The sequence below is a fragment of the Manis pentadactyla genome, chromosome 1 (genome assembly GCF_030020395.1).
Source record: "Manis pentadactyla isolate mManPen7 chromosome 1, mManPen7.hap1, whole genome shotgun sequence".
Classification (NCBI taxonomy): domain Eukaryota; kingdom Metazoa; phylum Chordata; class Mammalia; order Pholidota; family Manidae; genus Manis; species Manis pentadactyla.
Genome location: NC_080019.1, coordinates 7,952,313 through 7,968,061, shown reverse-complemented (window position 1 = coordinate 7,968,061; position 15,749 = coordinate 7,952,313). Strand labels below are relative to the sequence as shown.

General features: G+C 40.4%; 2 protein-coding genes across 3 annotated transcripts in view; one reads left to right on the top strand and one right to left on the bottom strand.

Annotated features, from left to right (window-relative positions):
- The window catches only part of NUGGC (nuclear GTPase, germinal center associated), a 47,775-nt gene extending 46,434 nt beyond the window's left edge, over positions 1–1,341 (bottom strand). Inside the window, exon 1 of one of the 2 annotated variants that reach the window (XR_005025567.2) lies at positions 1,107–1,341. The gene's annotated coding sequence lies outside the window, so the exon portion shown is untranslated. The remainder of the gene's footprint in view (positions 1–1,106) is intronic. The other variant, XM_036889075.2, reaches the window with a different exon arrangement.
- A 7,270-nt stretch (positions 1,342–8,611) lies between these two features.
- ELP3 (elongator acetyltransferase complex subunit 3) overlaps positions 8,612–15,749 on the top strand; it is a 79,698-nt gene continuing 72,560 nt past the window's right edge. Inside the window, exons 1-3 of the mRNA XM_036889031.2 lie at positions 8,612–8,717; positions 11,604–11,703; positions 14,393–14,531. Of these exons, the coding sequence (XP_036744926.1) occupies positions 8,699–8,717; positions 11,604–11,703; positions 14,393–14,531 (258 nt within the window). The 5' untranslated portion in view covers positions 8,612–8,698. The remainder of the gene's footprint in view (positions 8,718–11,603; positions 11,704–14,392; positions 14,532–15,749) is intronic.

Below are 15,749 nucleotides of genomic sequence, written 5' to 3'. Positions count from 1 at the left end.
GGAAAGAGGGGACTGGGATGACATGCTTTCTGCCACCCTCCTCCCCCAGGTGAGCAGGTAAGTAAAACGAGTAGATCTTTTCATCACGTACTTTACCAGGTTCTAAGAAAATGAATTTGAATCCCCCCAAGCTGCTCCCCGAAGCGTGCCAAAGTTAACCACGCGTAAGATGACGCGCCTGCAACGGCTGATTTCTCTGGGGAGGCATGACTGGTGTCTTGCCTAAGATTACATTGTTAACTAAATTCAAACGAAAACCTGATTCTCCAGATTCCAGTTCATTGGCCTTTAGATAGCCTTAAAATTTACATAAACAAAAAAGTAAAACTCACTTTCCTTCAGTAATTAATTTACTTGAAGACAATCAAGAGCGGGAGAAGAAACAACTTTCTTGTATTAAAAAAAAATCCAAATAATTTATGTAGCTCCTTCACCTCAAGGAAAAGGAGCACAAACCCCCACTTCTTAGGTGTGGGCTTTGCAGAGAAACCTCCTTCCAAAGAGGACAGTATGGAGAAGAGGTGGAAAAGAATGACTTTGCAGTAGAGGCCCCCTGACAGGCACTGCCTCAGCCAGTGACCAAGGTCAACACCAATGGTCATGTGCCCTGCAGGTAGTGATGCGATGAGAAGGGCGCTTGACCTCTGTGGTCTTCCTCCCGTACCCCACAGCTCCAGTCTGCTCATGGGAAAAAGAGACAAGCCTCAAGAGAGGCTGATCCTACAGAATGTCTGGCCAGTGCTTCCCAAAACTGTCAAGGTCATTGAAAACAAGGATAGTCTGAGAAACTGCCACGGCCAAGAGGGGCCTAGGAAGATATGACAACTACATGGAATGTGGTCTCCTGGACGGGGTCCTATAATACAGAAAGGACATTGCATAAAAAGTAAGCACACCTGAATAAAGTATAGGCTTGAATTAATCATATTATATACACTGGTTCTTTAATTTTAATAAATGTACCATACTAGGTAAGAGAGGAAATTGGGTGTCAGTTACATGGGGACCCATGCACTATATTCTCAATTTTTCTGTAAATCCAAATTATATTTTTAAAAAAATCAACAATAAGCTACAGCCTAAATTACATAAGAGAAACAACTTACCAGATGTCACTTTTTCTGCTTTGGCTCTGGGACCCCACAAAAGAGATGGTGGCAGTTTCTCTGCCTTGGTGTAGATGTGTGGAACCACCTGGGGTATAGAGTCACTTGTGGCCACGGCCGCAAAGAACTATTTACACAGGCAGAAGTGAAACCAATTTGCCATCAGAGGGCTGTTCATGACAGTCTCCTCCCTCAGAAATTGATTCATGCTGTTTTCTGCTCCCATTTAAACTTAATTTGTATGTGAATTGAGAATCTTACATCCTTCTCTGCCCAATTCCTACAGGCAGGCAGATATCAGTCATTTTTTCTTTCTAAATAGATTTCAGCCTCAACCCTGCAGGATACTTGGAGGGTGAAAGTTATTCAAATGACCTGTCTTACTTGAGCAGATAGGAAAAATGCCCAATCCCAAGAGACAAAGTCTCTGTTCCCACACCTCCAAATGCAAGCTACCTGGGAGACCGGGGTGACGTAAGATGGTGAACATAAACTGGTTCTTGATACAAAGTCTTGAAATTCACCAAAAGCCAAAAAACATTGGATTCTTTGTACAAATAAATGTCATACAGTTTTAAATAACTTGCTCTGGAACTTAAATTTTATACCCGTATTTTTTTAAAAAGAAAGAAAAACAAATATTTTAAAAATGCTGCCCAGGAAAGAAGAAAGCAGAACCTACTTCCCTTTGCTGTGTCTGGCAACACAAACAATCACGTGAAGTATATGGAAAAAGCTATTTTTGTAACCTTCACCTTCAGGTAGTGTTTGAACTTGAAAGGCAGACTCAGTCATTACTAGGAAAACCCTCAGTAACTGCAGGTATGTTTTTATCCCAAAGTGGGGATTCAGAAGGCAAATAGGTGAAAAAAAATTGAAGATAACTATTTGGACCATGGTCTTACAAACTGCTTTGAACTTTTGGCAAGATGGTATGCCTCAACCATAAGAAAACCATAGAAATACTGAAATAAAGTTCATAATAAAAAAATCAATGTGAATTCCATCATTAGTGTTGAGTCTTCTCATTTCTCTGAGCAAAATCACGCCTTATACTTACATTCACATCGCATATACTTAGCTCTCCCTCTACTGGCTGTTCCCTTGCTTCAACAGTTAACTGTATTCTTAATCAGAGGTATTTCTAAAGTACCTATTAACTAAAATTAACTGACCAGAGAGAGGATTTGGGGAAGATGGAGGAGTAGAGAGCCTGAATCTAACTTCTCCCACCTACACACTGAATCTACACCTACACACAAAGCATTTCACCTTGAAGAAAAATGTAGACAGAAGTGAACAACAAGGGACAGAAAGAAGATCACATTTTTAAAAAAGGGCAGGGGAAACAGAGACACAGTGACCTCGGGAACCCCACCCCCAACACAGCTGCTAGCAGAGGGGGAAGGATATTACTGAGAGAGCCAGGCATTGAGCTCCCTGCTCTAAGGTGCAAAGAAAAGGCCTTGTGGTTTAAAGTGCAACTAGACCAAAAGCAAAAGAACCCAAGATTCAGAATTAAACATCAGTCACTTGGCAAGGGAACTATTGGAGACAGTTTGAAAGTAGGGAAGCCAGCCAGCAAAACTGAACAGGTAATCAAATAACTCCCAACAAACTCAAGTCCAGATGGCTTTATGGGTGAATTCTACCAAACATTTAAAGATGAGCTCATACTTATCTTCCTTGAAGTACTGCAAAAAATGGAAGAGGAGGGAATACTTCCAAACTCATTAATCCTACAAGGCCAATATTATGCTATTAATAAGCCAAAGACACTACAAAAGAAAGAGAAGAAATTTACAGACCAATTTCCATGATGAAAATAGATGCAAAAATCCTCAACAAAATATTAGCACACTGAATTCAAAAGCACATCAAAAGAATTAATATGGGTGAATGTTGAAACCACAATGTTGTTCATATGAAACCTTCATGATTGTATGTCAATGATATTTGAATTAAAAAAAAAAGTACATCAAAAGGATCACTCATCACAATCAAGTGAGATTTATTCCAGGGATGCAAGGATGGTGCAATACCATCAATCAATGTGATATACCACATTAACAAATGGAAGGATAAAACTATATGATCACCTCAATAGATGATGAAAATGCACTTGACAAAATTCAACATCCATTCATGATTAAAACTCTCAACAAAGTAGGTATAGAGGGAACATATCTCAACATAATAAAAACCATATACAACAAACCCACCACTAACATTGTACTCATTGGTGAAAAGCTGAAAGATTTTCCTCTAAAGTAATCTGGAACAAGACAAGCATGCCCACTCTCACTTTTATTCAACCTAATACTGGAGGCTCTAGCCATAGCAATCAGACAAGAAAAAGGAATAAAAGGCATCCAAATTGGTAATGAAGAAGTAAAATTGTCACTATTTGCAGATGACAGGATACTATATATAGAAAACCCTAAAGACTCCACCAAAAAACTAGTAGAACTAATAAATGAATTCTATATAGTTTCAGGATACAAATTCAATACAGAGAAATCTGTTGCACTTTTATATTCTAATAATGAACTAGAAAAATTCAAGAGAAAATTCCACTTACAATTTCATCAAAAAGAATAAAACACCTAGGAATAAACCTAACCAAGGAGGTAAAGCACCTATACTCTGAAAACTATAAGACATTGATGAAAGAAATGGAAGAAGACACAAATAAATGGAAAGTTGTCCCATGCTCATGGATAGGAAGAATTAATATTGTCAAAGTGACCTTTCTGCCCAAAGCAATTTACAGATTTGATGCAATTCTCATCAAAATACCAATGGTATTTTTTAATGAATGAAAATAAAGAATCCTAAAATTTATAGGGAACCACAAAAGACCCAGAATAGCCAAAGCAATCCTGAGAAAGAACAAAGCTGGGGGTATTATGCTCCCTGATTTCAAGCTATACTACAAAGCTACAATAATCAAAACAGTATGGTAATGGCACCAGAACAGACATGTAGATCAATGGAACATATAGAGAGCCCAGATATAAACCCATCCATATATGGTCAATTAAGCTATGATAAAGGAGGCAAGAATATACAATGGGGAAAAGACAGTCTTTGTAACAAATGGTATTGGGAAAGCTGGACAGCTACATGCAAGAGAATGAAACTGGATCACTGTCTTACACCATATACAAAAGTAAACTAAGTAGATTAAAGATCTAAATGTAAGACACGAAACCATCAAATTCTTCTAAAAGAAAACATAGGCAAGAATCCTGTGAACATCAGCATGAGTAATATTTTCCAGGATATGCCTCCCAGGGCAAGGGAAACAAAGCAAAAATAAACACGTGGGACTAACTACATCAAACTAAAAAGCTTCTTCACAGCAGGAGAAACCATTCACAAAACAAAAAGGCAACCTACTCTATGGGAGAATATACTTGCAAATGATATATCTGATAAGGGGCTAATATCCAAAATACAAAGAACTCATACACCTCAACACCAAAAAACAAATAATCCAACTTAAAAATGGGCAGAGGACCTGAAGAGACATTTTCCCAAAGAACATATACAGATGGCCAACAACATATGAAAAGGTGATCAACATCACTAATCATCAGGGAAATGCCAATCAAAACTGCTATGAGCTATCCCATCACACTAGTCAGAATTGCCACCATCCAAAAGGTAAGATATAACAAGTGTTGGCAAGGATGTGGAGAAAAGGGAATCCTTCTACACTGTTGGTGGGAATGTAAGTTGGTCCAGCCACTGTGGAAACAATATGGAGATTCTTCAAAAAACTAAAAATAGCAGTACCATATGACCCACCAATTCCACTTCTTGGAATTTAACCAAAGAAAACAAAATCACTAATTTGAAAAGCTATATACACACCTATGTTCACTGCAGCATCATTTACAAGAGTCATTATGGAAGCAACCTATATGCCCACTGACAGATGAATGGATAAAGAAGATGTGGCACATATATACAATGGAATATTACTCAGCCATAAAAAGAAGAAAATCTTGCCATTTGCTACTTTGGGGATGAACCTAGAGGGCATCCTGCTAAGTGAAATAAGCCAGATAGAGAAAGACAAATACCATATGATTTTACTCATATGTGGAATCTAAAACAAAACAAACAAATGAAAAAAGAAATAGACCCATAAATACTGACAACAGACTTTTGGATACCATAGGGTGGGGGGTGGAGAATGAGTGAAATAGGTGAAGGGGATGAAGAGGTATGAACTTCAAACTATAAAATAAATTGGTCATGGGAATGGAGCGACAACACAGGAATATAACCAGTAATGTAATATCTTGGTAGGGTAACTACACTTAGCATGGTAAGCACTTAGTAATGTATGTTAATGAGTCACTATGTTAGATGTTTGAGACAAATATAACATTGTACATCAACTATATTCCAATTTAAAAAATCACTTTTAAAAAGTCAGCAGAGAAAAAAATAAAATAAATTCGGATCATTTTTAAAGCTGCCTGTGTTCTTTATGGTGGTCCTTGACACCTGCTATTGGACACCAGAATGCTAGGTCTGTTACAAGTTTAGGCAAACTACCAGGCTGAATTTTCATTGAACTCGCTGAAACACTGAAGCAATGAAAGAGAACTTCCACAGAACCCCACCATCACACCCAACCGTCTATCAGAATCTGCACACACATGCTCTGCCTTCCAGCCTGTTAATGAATGAACTATGCATGTGCCCATCAAAAGCTAATCCTTCTCTAGTGCACCAGATTCCATCTCCTCTCCAGTTGCAGGACTACATAGTCCTCTCTTCTCTTAATTCACCAAATTTTCACTCTCTGCTGGAATATTCCCATAATACATACAAACTTTCCAAAATCTCACAGGCAAACAAACTTGATGTTATTTATTCCATTTTAACAAGCAAATACTCCCTTTGACCCCAGTTTCCCTGCCAGCTACGACCTCATGTCTCTGAACTTCTTAATGGCAAAACCCCCCTAAAGAGTTGTCTAAACTCCCTGTTCCAAATTCCTCTCCTCTTTCATAAACCGACTCCAGTTGAGCCTTCACCTCTACCATTTCATCAAACTGTTCTTGTCAAAATGCCCAATGATCCTGGTCAATTTGCAGCCCTCATCCCACTCGCCCCATCAGCAGCAGCTGACCCTGTGGACCGCTCCCTGCTCAACACCCTGTCTTCACCTCACTCCAGGGCACCACACTCCTAGTTTTCTCCCCACCTCCCCAGAGGCACCTCCTCAGCCTCCTTTGCTGATTACTCTCCTCCCCAACCTGCCAACAGAATGGCCCAAAGCCTAGTCTTTGGTCTCTTCTCTTTCGTCTTCAGAGTCACCCTGTTTCATGGCTTTAAATTTCACCTACATGCCTATGACTTGTTTGGTACCTCCAGCCCTAACATTTCTGTGTCTTACTAGCCATTCCAAACACATCATGTCCAAAAATTTACCTCCTCCTATGCCCCTCAAAACCCACTACACTTGCAGTCTTCCCGTGTCAGCTAATGGCAACAACTCCATCCAAAAGTTCCAGCGTCACCTTGATGTTGATGTCTGTCATTCTCCCACATCCCACATCTGACCTGTCAAAGTCTCGTTGATATCTTCAAAATATATTTAAAAATCTGAACACTCCTCACCACCTCCACTGCTTACAACCCTGATTCAAGTCATAAGCATTTCTGGCCTTGTTCAGTGGTTCCCAAACTTTGCTGCACATTGGAATCCCCCAAGAATCTTTAAAAAATACTAAGGCCAAGATCCAACCCCTTGATATTTTTATTTAATTGGCATGGGATGACCTGGCCACTGGGACTTTTCACTGCTCTCTAGGTGATTTTAACAAAACAACTGTTTGGGAATCACCGGCGTAGGTACGTAACATTCATCTGACTGGTCTCCCTGCTTCTATCCTTCCTCCAAGGCCTATTCTCAAAACAGCAAATAGTAATACTTTCAAATTATAAACTAGATCATATCTCTGCTAAAAACTCTCCAATGGTTCCTCATGTACTGAGAGTGAAAAGCCTATGGCTTTACAGTGGCGTACAGTGGCCTGCTCTGTCCCCACCCCACCCCGTCACTCATCTGACCCTATTACACTCCCCCCTCACTCACTGTTCCATTGACACTGGGCTTCAATTCACCAGGTATCTTCTTACCTAGGACCTTTGTGCTAATTGGTCCCTCTATCTGAAATACTCTTCCCCGGATATCTGCATATCAAGTATTAGCTCAAATAACACATTCTCAGTAAGGTCTCCCTAACCCCTATTTAAAATTTACAACTGTACTTCTTCACTCTTTCTCCTGTGTCTGGTGAGAGAGCCATGAGGCGGGTGATGGTGACTTCAGATAAAGAAAAGGGAGCAGGGAGCAGATTAGGAGTAAAAACAGTGTTCTGTTTTGGACATGTTACGTTTGAGATGCATATTAGACACCCAGAGCTAACAAGATGTCAACAGGGAAGAAGTTGCAGCTAGACTATAAAAATGGACACAGGTGACAGTATTTAAAGCTATAGGACCCTGGGGATCACCCTGGGAGACACAAGGCTGGGAAGTGACCCTGTGGTTCACCAATATGTTGAGAGGAGGACTCCACCAAAGACACTGAAAAAAAAAAAATACAGAGAAGAAAAACTGAGTGTGGGGTCCTATCATGAAAGATTTTGAATGAAGCTAACCTATGTCAATTGGTACTAGGATGACAATAAGGACAGATAAATGCGACTGAATTTGGCCTGATGGGGAAGACACAAAGGACAGTGTGTGTCATGGTGGGGCCAAAGATAAGGGGGCCTCAATTCTACTGGACAGTAAGAAACGGGAAACAGCACATATGCCTGTCTTTACATTAACCAGAAGAATTCTTATTTTCTGGTCCATAAACGAAGGAGATCATGGATGGGTTTCAGGAAATTCCAAGTCCTGGGTTCAAACTGCAAAACGTTTTGTGCGTGCGTTTTTCTGGAGAGACCGCACAGTTTTCATGATATTTATGGATGATATGTGCCATTCAGCTGAGACCAGGGTAACCAACTGGTGTCAAAGCCAGTTGCTCAGATCGTTACTTGATTCCTGCATGGCCTCTTCCAGGCTCTAAATCTATTTTCCACCCCAAAGGGCTCTTGCTCCCGCGATCTCCCGCTCAGGTTCCCACCCCACCTTCTCGGACGTGGGGCCCCCTGGGTCCCTGTACTTTTATGCAGGGACAGCCCACATCACACTTTGACTTAGACCTCCTGGCGCAGCCTCTGTACATATGCTTTGTCGGGTTGCTGCACTGTCCACCCCGAGCTTTCCGGTGCCCAAGCTACGGTAGCGGTAGCGTAAAGATGCTCCCACCACCCTACGCTCGGGTCCCAAGCAGGTGGCCTCGGCCGCACGCTTTCCCGCCCCCCCTGCAGCTCCGCCGGCCGCCGCTGGAGGGCAGGGCGAGCCTTTGCATGCGGCAGCTTCTGGGAACAGCTTTACGTACAATGACCGTCATTTTACGTCAGGCCGGCTTGCTTTGTGGCTGTCAATTTCCCCCGAGGTCCGAGTCGAGAGGTGCACAATTGTGGTGGCAGCTGCGGCGCGGCGGGGAAATGAGGCAGAAGCGTAAAGGTTCGAAAGGGAAGGAGAGGAAGTGGGGGTGGTAGGGAAGCGGGGAGCACCAGGCGATCAGATGCTGAGCCCGGTTTTTCCTGCGAGAATCCGCTGCCTGATCCAGTCGCCTCGCCGCCCGGGGTCTGTCTGTCTGTCCGTCGGTTCCGGCCTCCAGTCTTCTCGTTATACCTGTTGAGCTTTTTAAACCAACCGACGCTTACTCTTTTCCTTTTTGTCTGTTACGTGATGTCTTTTGCATAAGTGGCAGGGAAAGCTTTATTCCAAGATATGCCCTCCAAGGAGTTGACGTGGTGGGTCAGCGCGTTCTCAGACTCTTGAATTTACTAACGTTTACTTTACGACACACGTCACCTTTTTTTTTCTTGAGATTTTTTTATAAAGCCCTCAATTTTAAAAAAGGAAAACACTGATTTATCCCTTGAGTTTAAGGGACAGTTATGCAGTTATTCCTATTTATATTACCTACTTAGTGTGGAGCAATTCCATCTTTAGTTTTTCACCAGGATGGACTCAAATTTCAAGTATTTTCTCATAGATAGTAGTGTGATCTCTGTAAATGCATTCCAGCTGTTGTTCTAATAATAATGGTTATAGTGATAGCTCTCACTTATAGAACCTCTTAAGTGCTGAGTGTATGGTTTGGAAAGCATTTAGCCTTTGATTAGAGGTGGACTTTTTTCTCTCTGTTTTGTATGTGTCAGCCATGCCTTGTTAAATTAGAGGCAGCATAGTATAGCAAAAAAAGCATGGAAGTTGTGGAGAAAAGATGTGGATATAAGTCTTAACTATGCCATTTGCAATGGCGTCTTAACTTGCCTTAATTTTTCACATTTGTATAATGGAATTACAATACCTACCTTACAGAGAATGTTGTGAGGTTTCAAATGAGATAAATGAAGGGGCTCCTAACTGCCGAATCTTTCTCATCTATAATTCTCTTACATGATTTCATTATCCTTGCACACCAGCTTTCTCTACAGGCAGGAAGCATGTTTACCAGCAGCTTCCTAGCCAAAATCTTTGATTTATGTACAATTGTTATTTATGTACAGTTTTTATCACTGAAGAGAGACTGGTGGGTTTTTTGCCTTACAGAAACGGTCTTAGATTGACTTGAATTGGATAATCACCCATCCTTGAAACTATCAACTGTAACTGGGGCCGGGGTCAGGGATGGTTTGTATGTGTGTGTGGGTGGTTCCTGTAAGAACAAACCAGCTCACTGTTGCCAGAGTGGGGTATTATGCTCCTTAACTTCAAGCTCTACTACACAGCCACAGTAATCAAAACAGTTTGGTACTGGCACATTAACAGACCCACAGATCAATGGAACAGAATAGAGAGCCCAGATAAAAACCCACACTTATATGCTCAATTAATATACAATAAAGGAGCCATGAATATACAGTGGGGAAAAGACAGACTCTTCAACAACTGGTGTTGGGAAAACTGAACAGCTACATGTAAGAGAATGACACTGGGTTATTGTCTAACTCCATTCACAAAAGTAAACTCAAAATGGATCAAAGACCTGAATGTAAGTCATGAAACCATAAAACTCAGAATAAAACATAGGGAAAAATCTCTTGCATATAAACACGAGCAACTTTTTCCTCAACACATGCCCTCAGGCAGGGGAAACAAATAAAAAATGAACAAATGGGACTACATCAAACTAAAAAGCTCCTGTGCAGCAAAGGACACCAACAGCAGAACAAAAAAGCATCATACAGTATGGGAGAATATATTCGTCAATGATTTATCCAATAAGAGGTTAACTCATACACCTTAACACCCAAAAAACAAATAACCCAATTAAAAAATGGGCAGACTACCTGAACAGACACTTCTCCAAAGAAGAAATACAGGTGGCCAACAGGCACATGAAAAGATGTTCCACATCAGTAATTATCAGGGAAATGCAAATCAAAACCACAATGAGTTATCACCTTACACCAGTTAGGATGGCTGCTTTCCAAAAGACAAGAAACAATAAATGCTGGTGAAGATTCAAAGAAAAGGGAACCCTCCTACACTGTTGATGGAAATGTAAATTGGTTCAACCATGTGGAAAGCAGTATGGAGGTTCCTCAAAAAACTAAAAATAGAAATACCATTTGACCCAGAAATTCCACTCCTAGGATATACCTGAAGAAAACAAGATCACTGATTTGAAAAGACATATGCACCCCTATGTTTATCGCAGCACTATTTATAATAGGCAGGATATGGAAGCAACCTAAATGTCTGTCAATATATGAATGGATAAAGCAGAAGTGGTACATATACACAATGGAATATTATTCAACCATAGAAAGAAATAAATCCTGCCATTTGCAACAACATGAATGGATCTAGAGGGTATTATGCTCAGTGAAATAAGCCAGGCAGAGAAAGACAAGCACCAAGTAATTTCACTCATTTGTGGAGTATAAAAACAAAGCAAAACAGAAGGAACAAAAAAAGTAGAAGACTCATAGACACCAAAAGGGACTAGCGGTTACCACAGGGGGAGGGTTGTGAAGGTGGGTGGGAAGGGAAAAGGGGATTAAGGGGCACTATAGTTCACAATCACAACATAGGCAGGTCACTGGTATGGTAGCATGGGACATAACGATTAATGAATATAACATCTTACTCTATTAACAGACAGTGACCAGAACGGATGGGGTTGAGGACTTGATAATATGGATGAATGTTGAAGTACTGTTTTGTGTATGTGAAACCATCATAAGATTGTGTATCAGTGATACTTTAATAATAATTTAAAAATCCACATGTAAGTGGACTCACAGTTCAAACCCATGTTGCTCAAGTGTCACCTGTACAAAAATCTTTACTGAATAATACGATTTTTTACGGTGTTAAATATTATCTTTACAGGAGATCTCAGCCCTGCTGAGCTAATGATGCTGACCATAGGAGATGTTATTAAACAACTAATTGAAGCCCATGAACAGGGAAAAGATATCGATCTAAATAAGTAAGTGGATTTATAAAAAAGAAAAGAAAAGAAGGCAAATCTTGTTTTTTAGGCAGTGGATCTTTTTATTGAAATTATCAAATAGGACTTGTTTTCTATCTCATGTTTTATTTTTTGTTGAGAATTTAGTTTTCTGCCCTGCTCTGTCGCTCACTTAATGGTAAAATTTTCCCATAGCCTAATAATATAGCTACTAACATTTATTGGGCACTTCCTGTATTCTAATCACTGTTAGTAGTTCATTGAATGTATTAGCTCAGTTGATCATCTCACAAACTGCATGAAGTAGGTATTTATATCCTCCTCCTTTGACAGATGGGTAATCTGAGACAGAGAAAGGTTAACTAATTTAAGAGTAAATAACTAGTAATTGTCAGGGGTGGGATTTGGGATTAGGTCATCTTGTCTTCGGAGTCCGTGTTCTTATATTTGTGCTCCATTACTTCACATCCCCCCCACTTCCCTGCTGTCCTCCAGGAGAACCTTCCCTTTGGGGCTCTTGTCTAATCCAGCCCTTCCCTACTTTAGAATTGCTCTGACATGTTCATCCACTTCTCCACAAACATGTTCAGCTTTGGCTTTGCTATACTGTCAAATATGAGTGGTCTTTTCAGCTCTGTTTTTTTTTTTTTTGCTTTATATTCATACATAGATCTGCTCTAGTGAAAGGGTTTTCTCCCCACTCCCAAGTGGCCAGTGATCTAATCACCACATGCATGGCCTGTTTTTAGGCCCTGTTTTGTGTTACTTGATGCTTTTTCTCCTTCCTTGAAACTTTGTGCTTAATGAACATAGGCTAAAGGAAGAAATAAATAACTATCCTTTCTTGACTATGAAAACATTACATTTTACATGTCTTGAGCAGTTTTCCTTCTTTGTTAACTATACCCCTAATTATACGGATCTTTCTTTCTAGCACACATTTGTATTGTCGTGTATTTTTGTCAATCTCTGTAATTTAGCACACCTCAAGCTAAAGCTGGCATCTTAATCAAAACCAGCCCCTACTCAGATGTCCTCCTTGCTTAGCTGTGTTACGCTTCACCCAGGCTGGAAACTGGCATCATCCTTAATCTTTTTCCTTATGTCCAGTCAGGGTCTAAATTTTGCTGACTCTTCATTGTAACTCTCAACTTTCATTTACACTACCGACTCACTGTTCCGTCCCCTTTCAAATTTAGGTCAAGACCACTGCCATCGTTTATGCTTTAAGTCCCTTTTCATCTCTTGGATTACTTTTCTTTTGTCTCATCTTTTAACATGTCATTTCCCTGTGTGGGAATTTCAGCATGGCCCCAATGCTTATGGCATTAAACGCAAATTTCTTGGCCCGTGATGTGAGGCCTCTCCGTCTGGCTTAAGCATACTTCTCCAACTTTTTGAACTTCTCTGCCTTTATATTGAAAATCTTCTTTCTATCAAGTCTACCCATATTTCTTAAAATATGTTCATTCCTGCTTCACATCAGCCAGCCTGTCTGCTCTCAGTATCACCTCCATGATCTCACTGCTTATCTGAAGCCTACTCTGTTCTGTGCCCATTTTCTGTGACTAAGTGCCCAGCACGCACTGAGTTCCTGTCTTGAACACTGGAGGCATTCATCGGGGTGTATGTGTTATCTGGTATGTTTTTATCACTTATATGTCTATTTTTCTGTATGCCTATCTGCAAGCACAGAGCATGAAACTACATCTTACATACCTCCTGACATACCAAGTACTTAGGCAGTCTCCTGTACATATCAGGTGCTGAGCTGCCATTTGTTGAAAATGGCGCAAACACCCTACAATATTCCTAGATGGACTACACTGAGAAGGAAAGGTGACCGTTAGCATTTGACTAGCAGCCAAGAAAAGAAAAGCTAGTGAAATTAGAAAAGCAAGGAATTACTAATGGCATAAAGGTTACTTCTGGGCCTTAGGTAGGGTTACAGCCAGTAAGGGCAAACAGGAATTCTGAAGTGCTGACTGTATCCTCTCTCTTGGAGGTGGTTACACAAGTGGTTGTTTTATAATTGTTAATGTGTATTTATGTTTTATGTCCTGTTATTTATGTATTTAATATTAAAACCAGCCTCTACTCAGATGTCCTCCTTGCTTAACTGTGTTAGAAAAAAATTTAAAACACTTAAAAATATATACTTTTCATTTCCTTTTTAGTTTTGCATACCTTTCCTTTAAATTAGTTTTAGTTGTTTGGTTTTTTGGTCTGAGAGAGTGGTTCTCAACCAGGATTGATGGACATTTGGCAATGTCTGGAGACATTTTTGGCTGTTAAAACAGGAAGAGGGGTGCCAGTGACGCCGGTCAACATCCTGCCGTGTATCAGACAGTCCACTGCCGCAAAATTAATCTGACCCCAAGTGCAGTAGTGCCGAGGTTGAGAAAGGGTAGACTCCTTTGAAGCGGAAGCACTATTTTGAATGAGACCTGTCTTGTGTCCCTGTCCTGGGCCCCTTCCCTGTGGGCATCTAGTTTTCTTTCTCATACCCCAGGGTGAGAAGAAGAAGTCATTCATTCATGAATTTTGTTCTTCGATTTTCCTGATACTCACAAATGTTAAAGCCACAGTTGACATCTGTTGAACAGATAGGGGAGTGACAGAAGTTCATGTTTTTTATAGCTAATCTTCTTGGTAGCTTGTCCTTGAAATATTGTGATCTTGATAATGCCAGATGCTTTCCTTTCAGGGTGAAAACCAGGACAGCTGCAAAATACGGCCTTTCAGCACAGCCCCGCCTGGTGGATATCATTGCTGCAGTCCCACCTCAGTATCGAAAGATCTTGGTCCCCAAGTTGAAGGCAAAACCCATCAGAACTGCCAGTGGGGTGAGTGATTTGATTCATGAAGTCTGTGCTGCCAGAAATCTCTGCCTCCATGTCATACCCAGGTAGTGAGGTGGAGGTGGGGAGATTCAGACTAACAAAATCCACATATTATCATGCATGCTGGAAGAAATACATGCAGAATGCTAGGAGGACAGAGAGGAAAAACATTCATTATGCTTACAGGAGTAGATGATGTTTTAGGCTTTAAAAGTTTAGTTTGAGGCTGGTGACTATATTATAAGTATTGTTGGCCATGTTAAGCTAATGGCTTTCAATATAATTAATACTTACAAAAGGTACTTTTAATGGTAGTTAATAATTCAAAGTCATTCTGTATATGGTATTTGTAAAATGATTGTCTCAATAGGGAGGGCTGTGGGGAGTCCAGAAGACAGAGATGTCCCTGCAGTAAAAGGGACAAGGAAAAGCCCAGTAAGCATGGAGCATGCCCAGCATATCAGTGGTGCTCATGTAGGCAAAGAAGCCCAGGCTCAGTGAGGAATTGGAGCAGGGCACAGGGAACTAAGGTGCAGAGAGTGAGGTGATCTCAGAGGTGTAGTGTGTGCAGGGAACGGAGTACACCAGGTGATGGCGTTAATAATTCCTTTGCAAAAACAGTAGGACATTGGCTTGAGAATTAGTTTGGGATCATCTTGTGAAAGATCTTAAATGTTCTACAGAGAAGCTGGAAAGGTTTTGAGAAGGAGAGTGATATGAACAAAACAGATTTTCTGGAAATTAATTTGGATATAAGATACAGAGTAGCTTGGAGACAAAGAGACTAATTGTGAAGAGCCAAAATTAGGATAGGGCTCTGGGATAAAAAGGATGACTGTGAGAGAGGACTTGGACCACCTTATAACACGGTACCCAGAATTGAATTCTATGTTCCTGATGTGATCTAAGACATGCAGTCTGTTCCTTGGATGGAGATGTTGACTTGTTTGGTGGTCATATCTCCTGGATCATATTGTTTGTGCCTGAACTTTTTTGGGTTTGTTTTTGTTTTTGTAAAATTGTGCCCCAAAACTTTTACATGTAATGTACCACCAAGCCTGATCTTCTCCTTTGTGTTTTTGTTTTATTTGTATCTAGTATAATAAAGTCGCTTTAAGAAAAACTAATAGTTCCAAACCCCTCCTTCCATATTCCTAAATAACATACTTTATAAAGTCTGAAATTTTTAGTTTTCAGCATTATCTTTGAGCTTGCAACTGA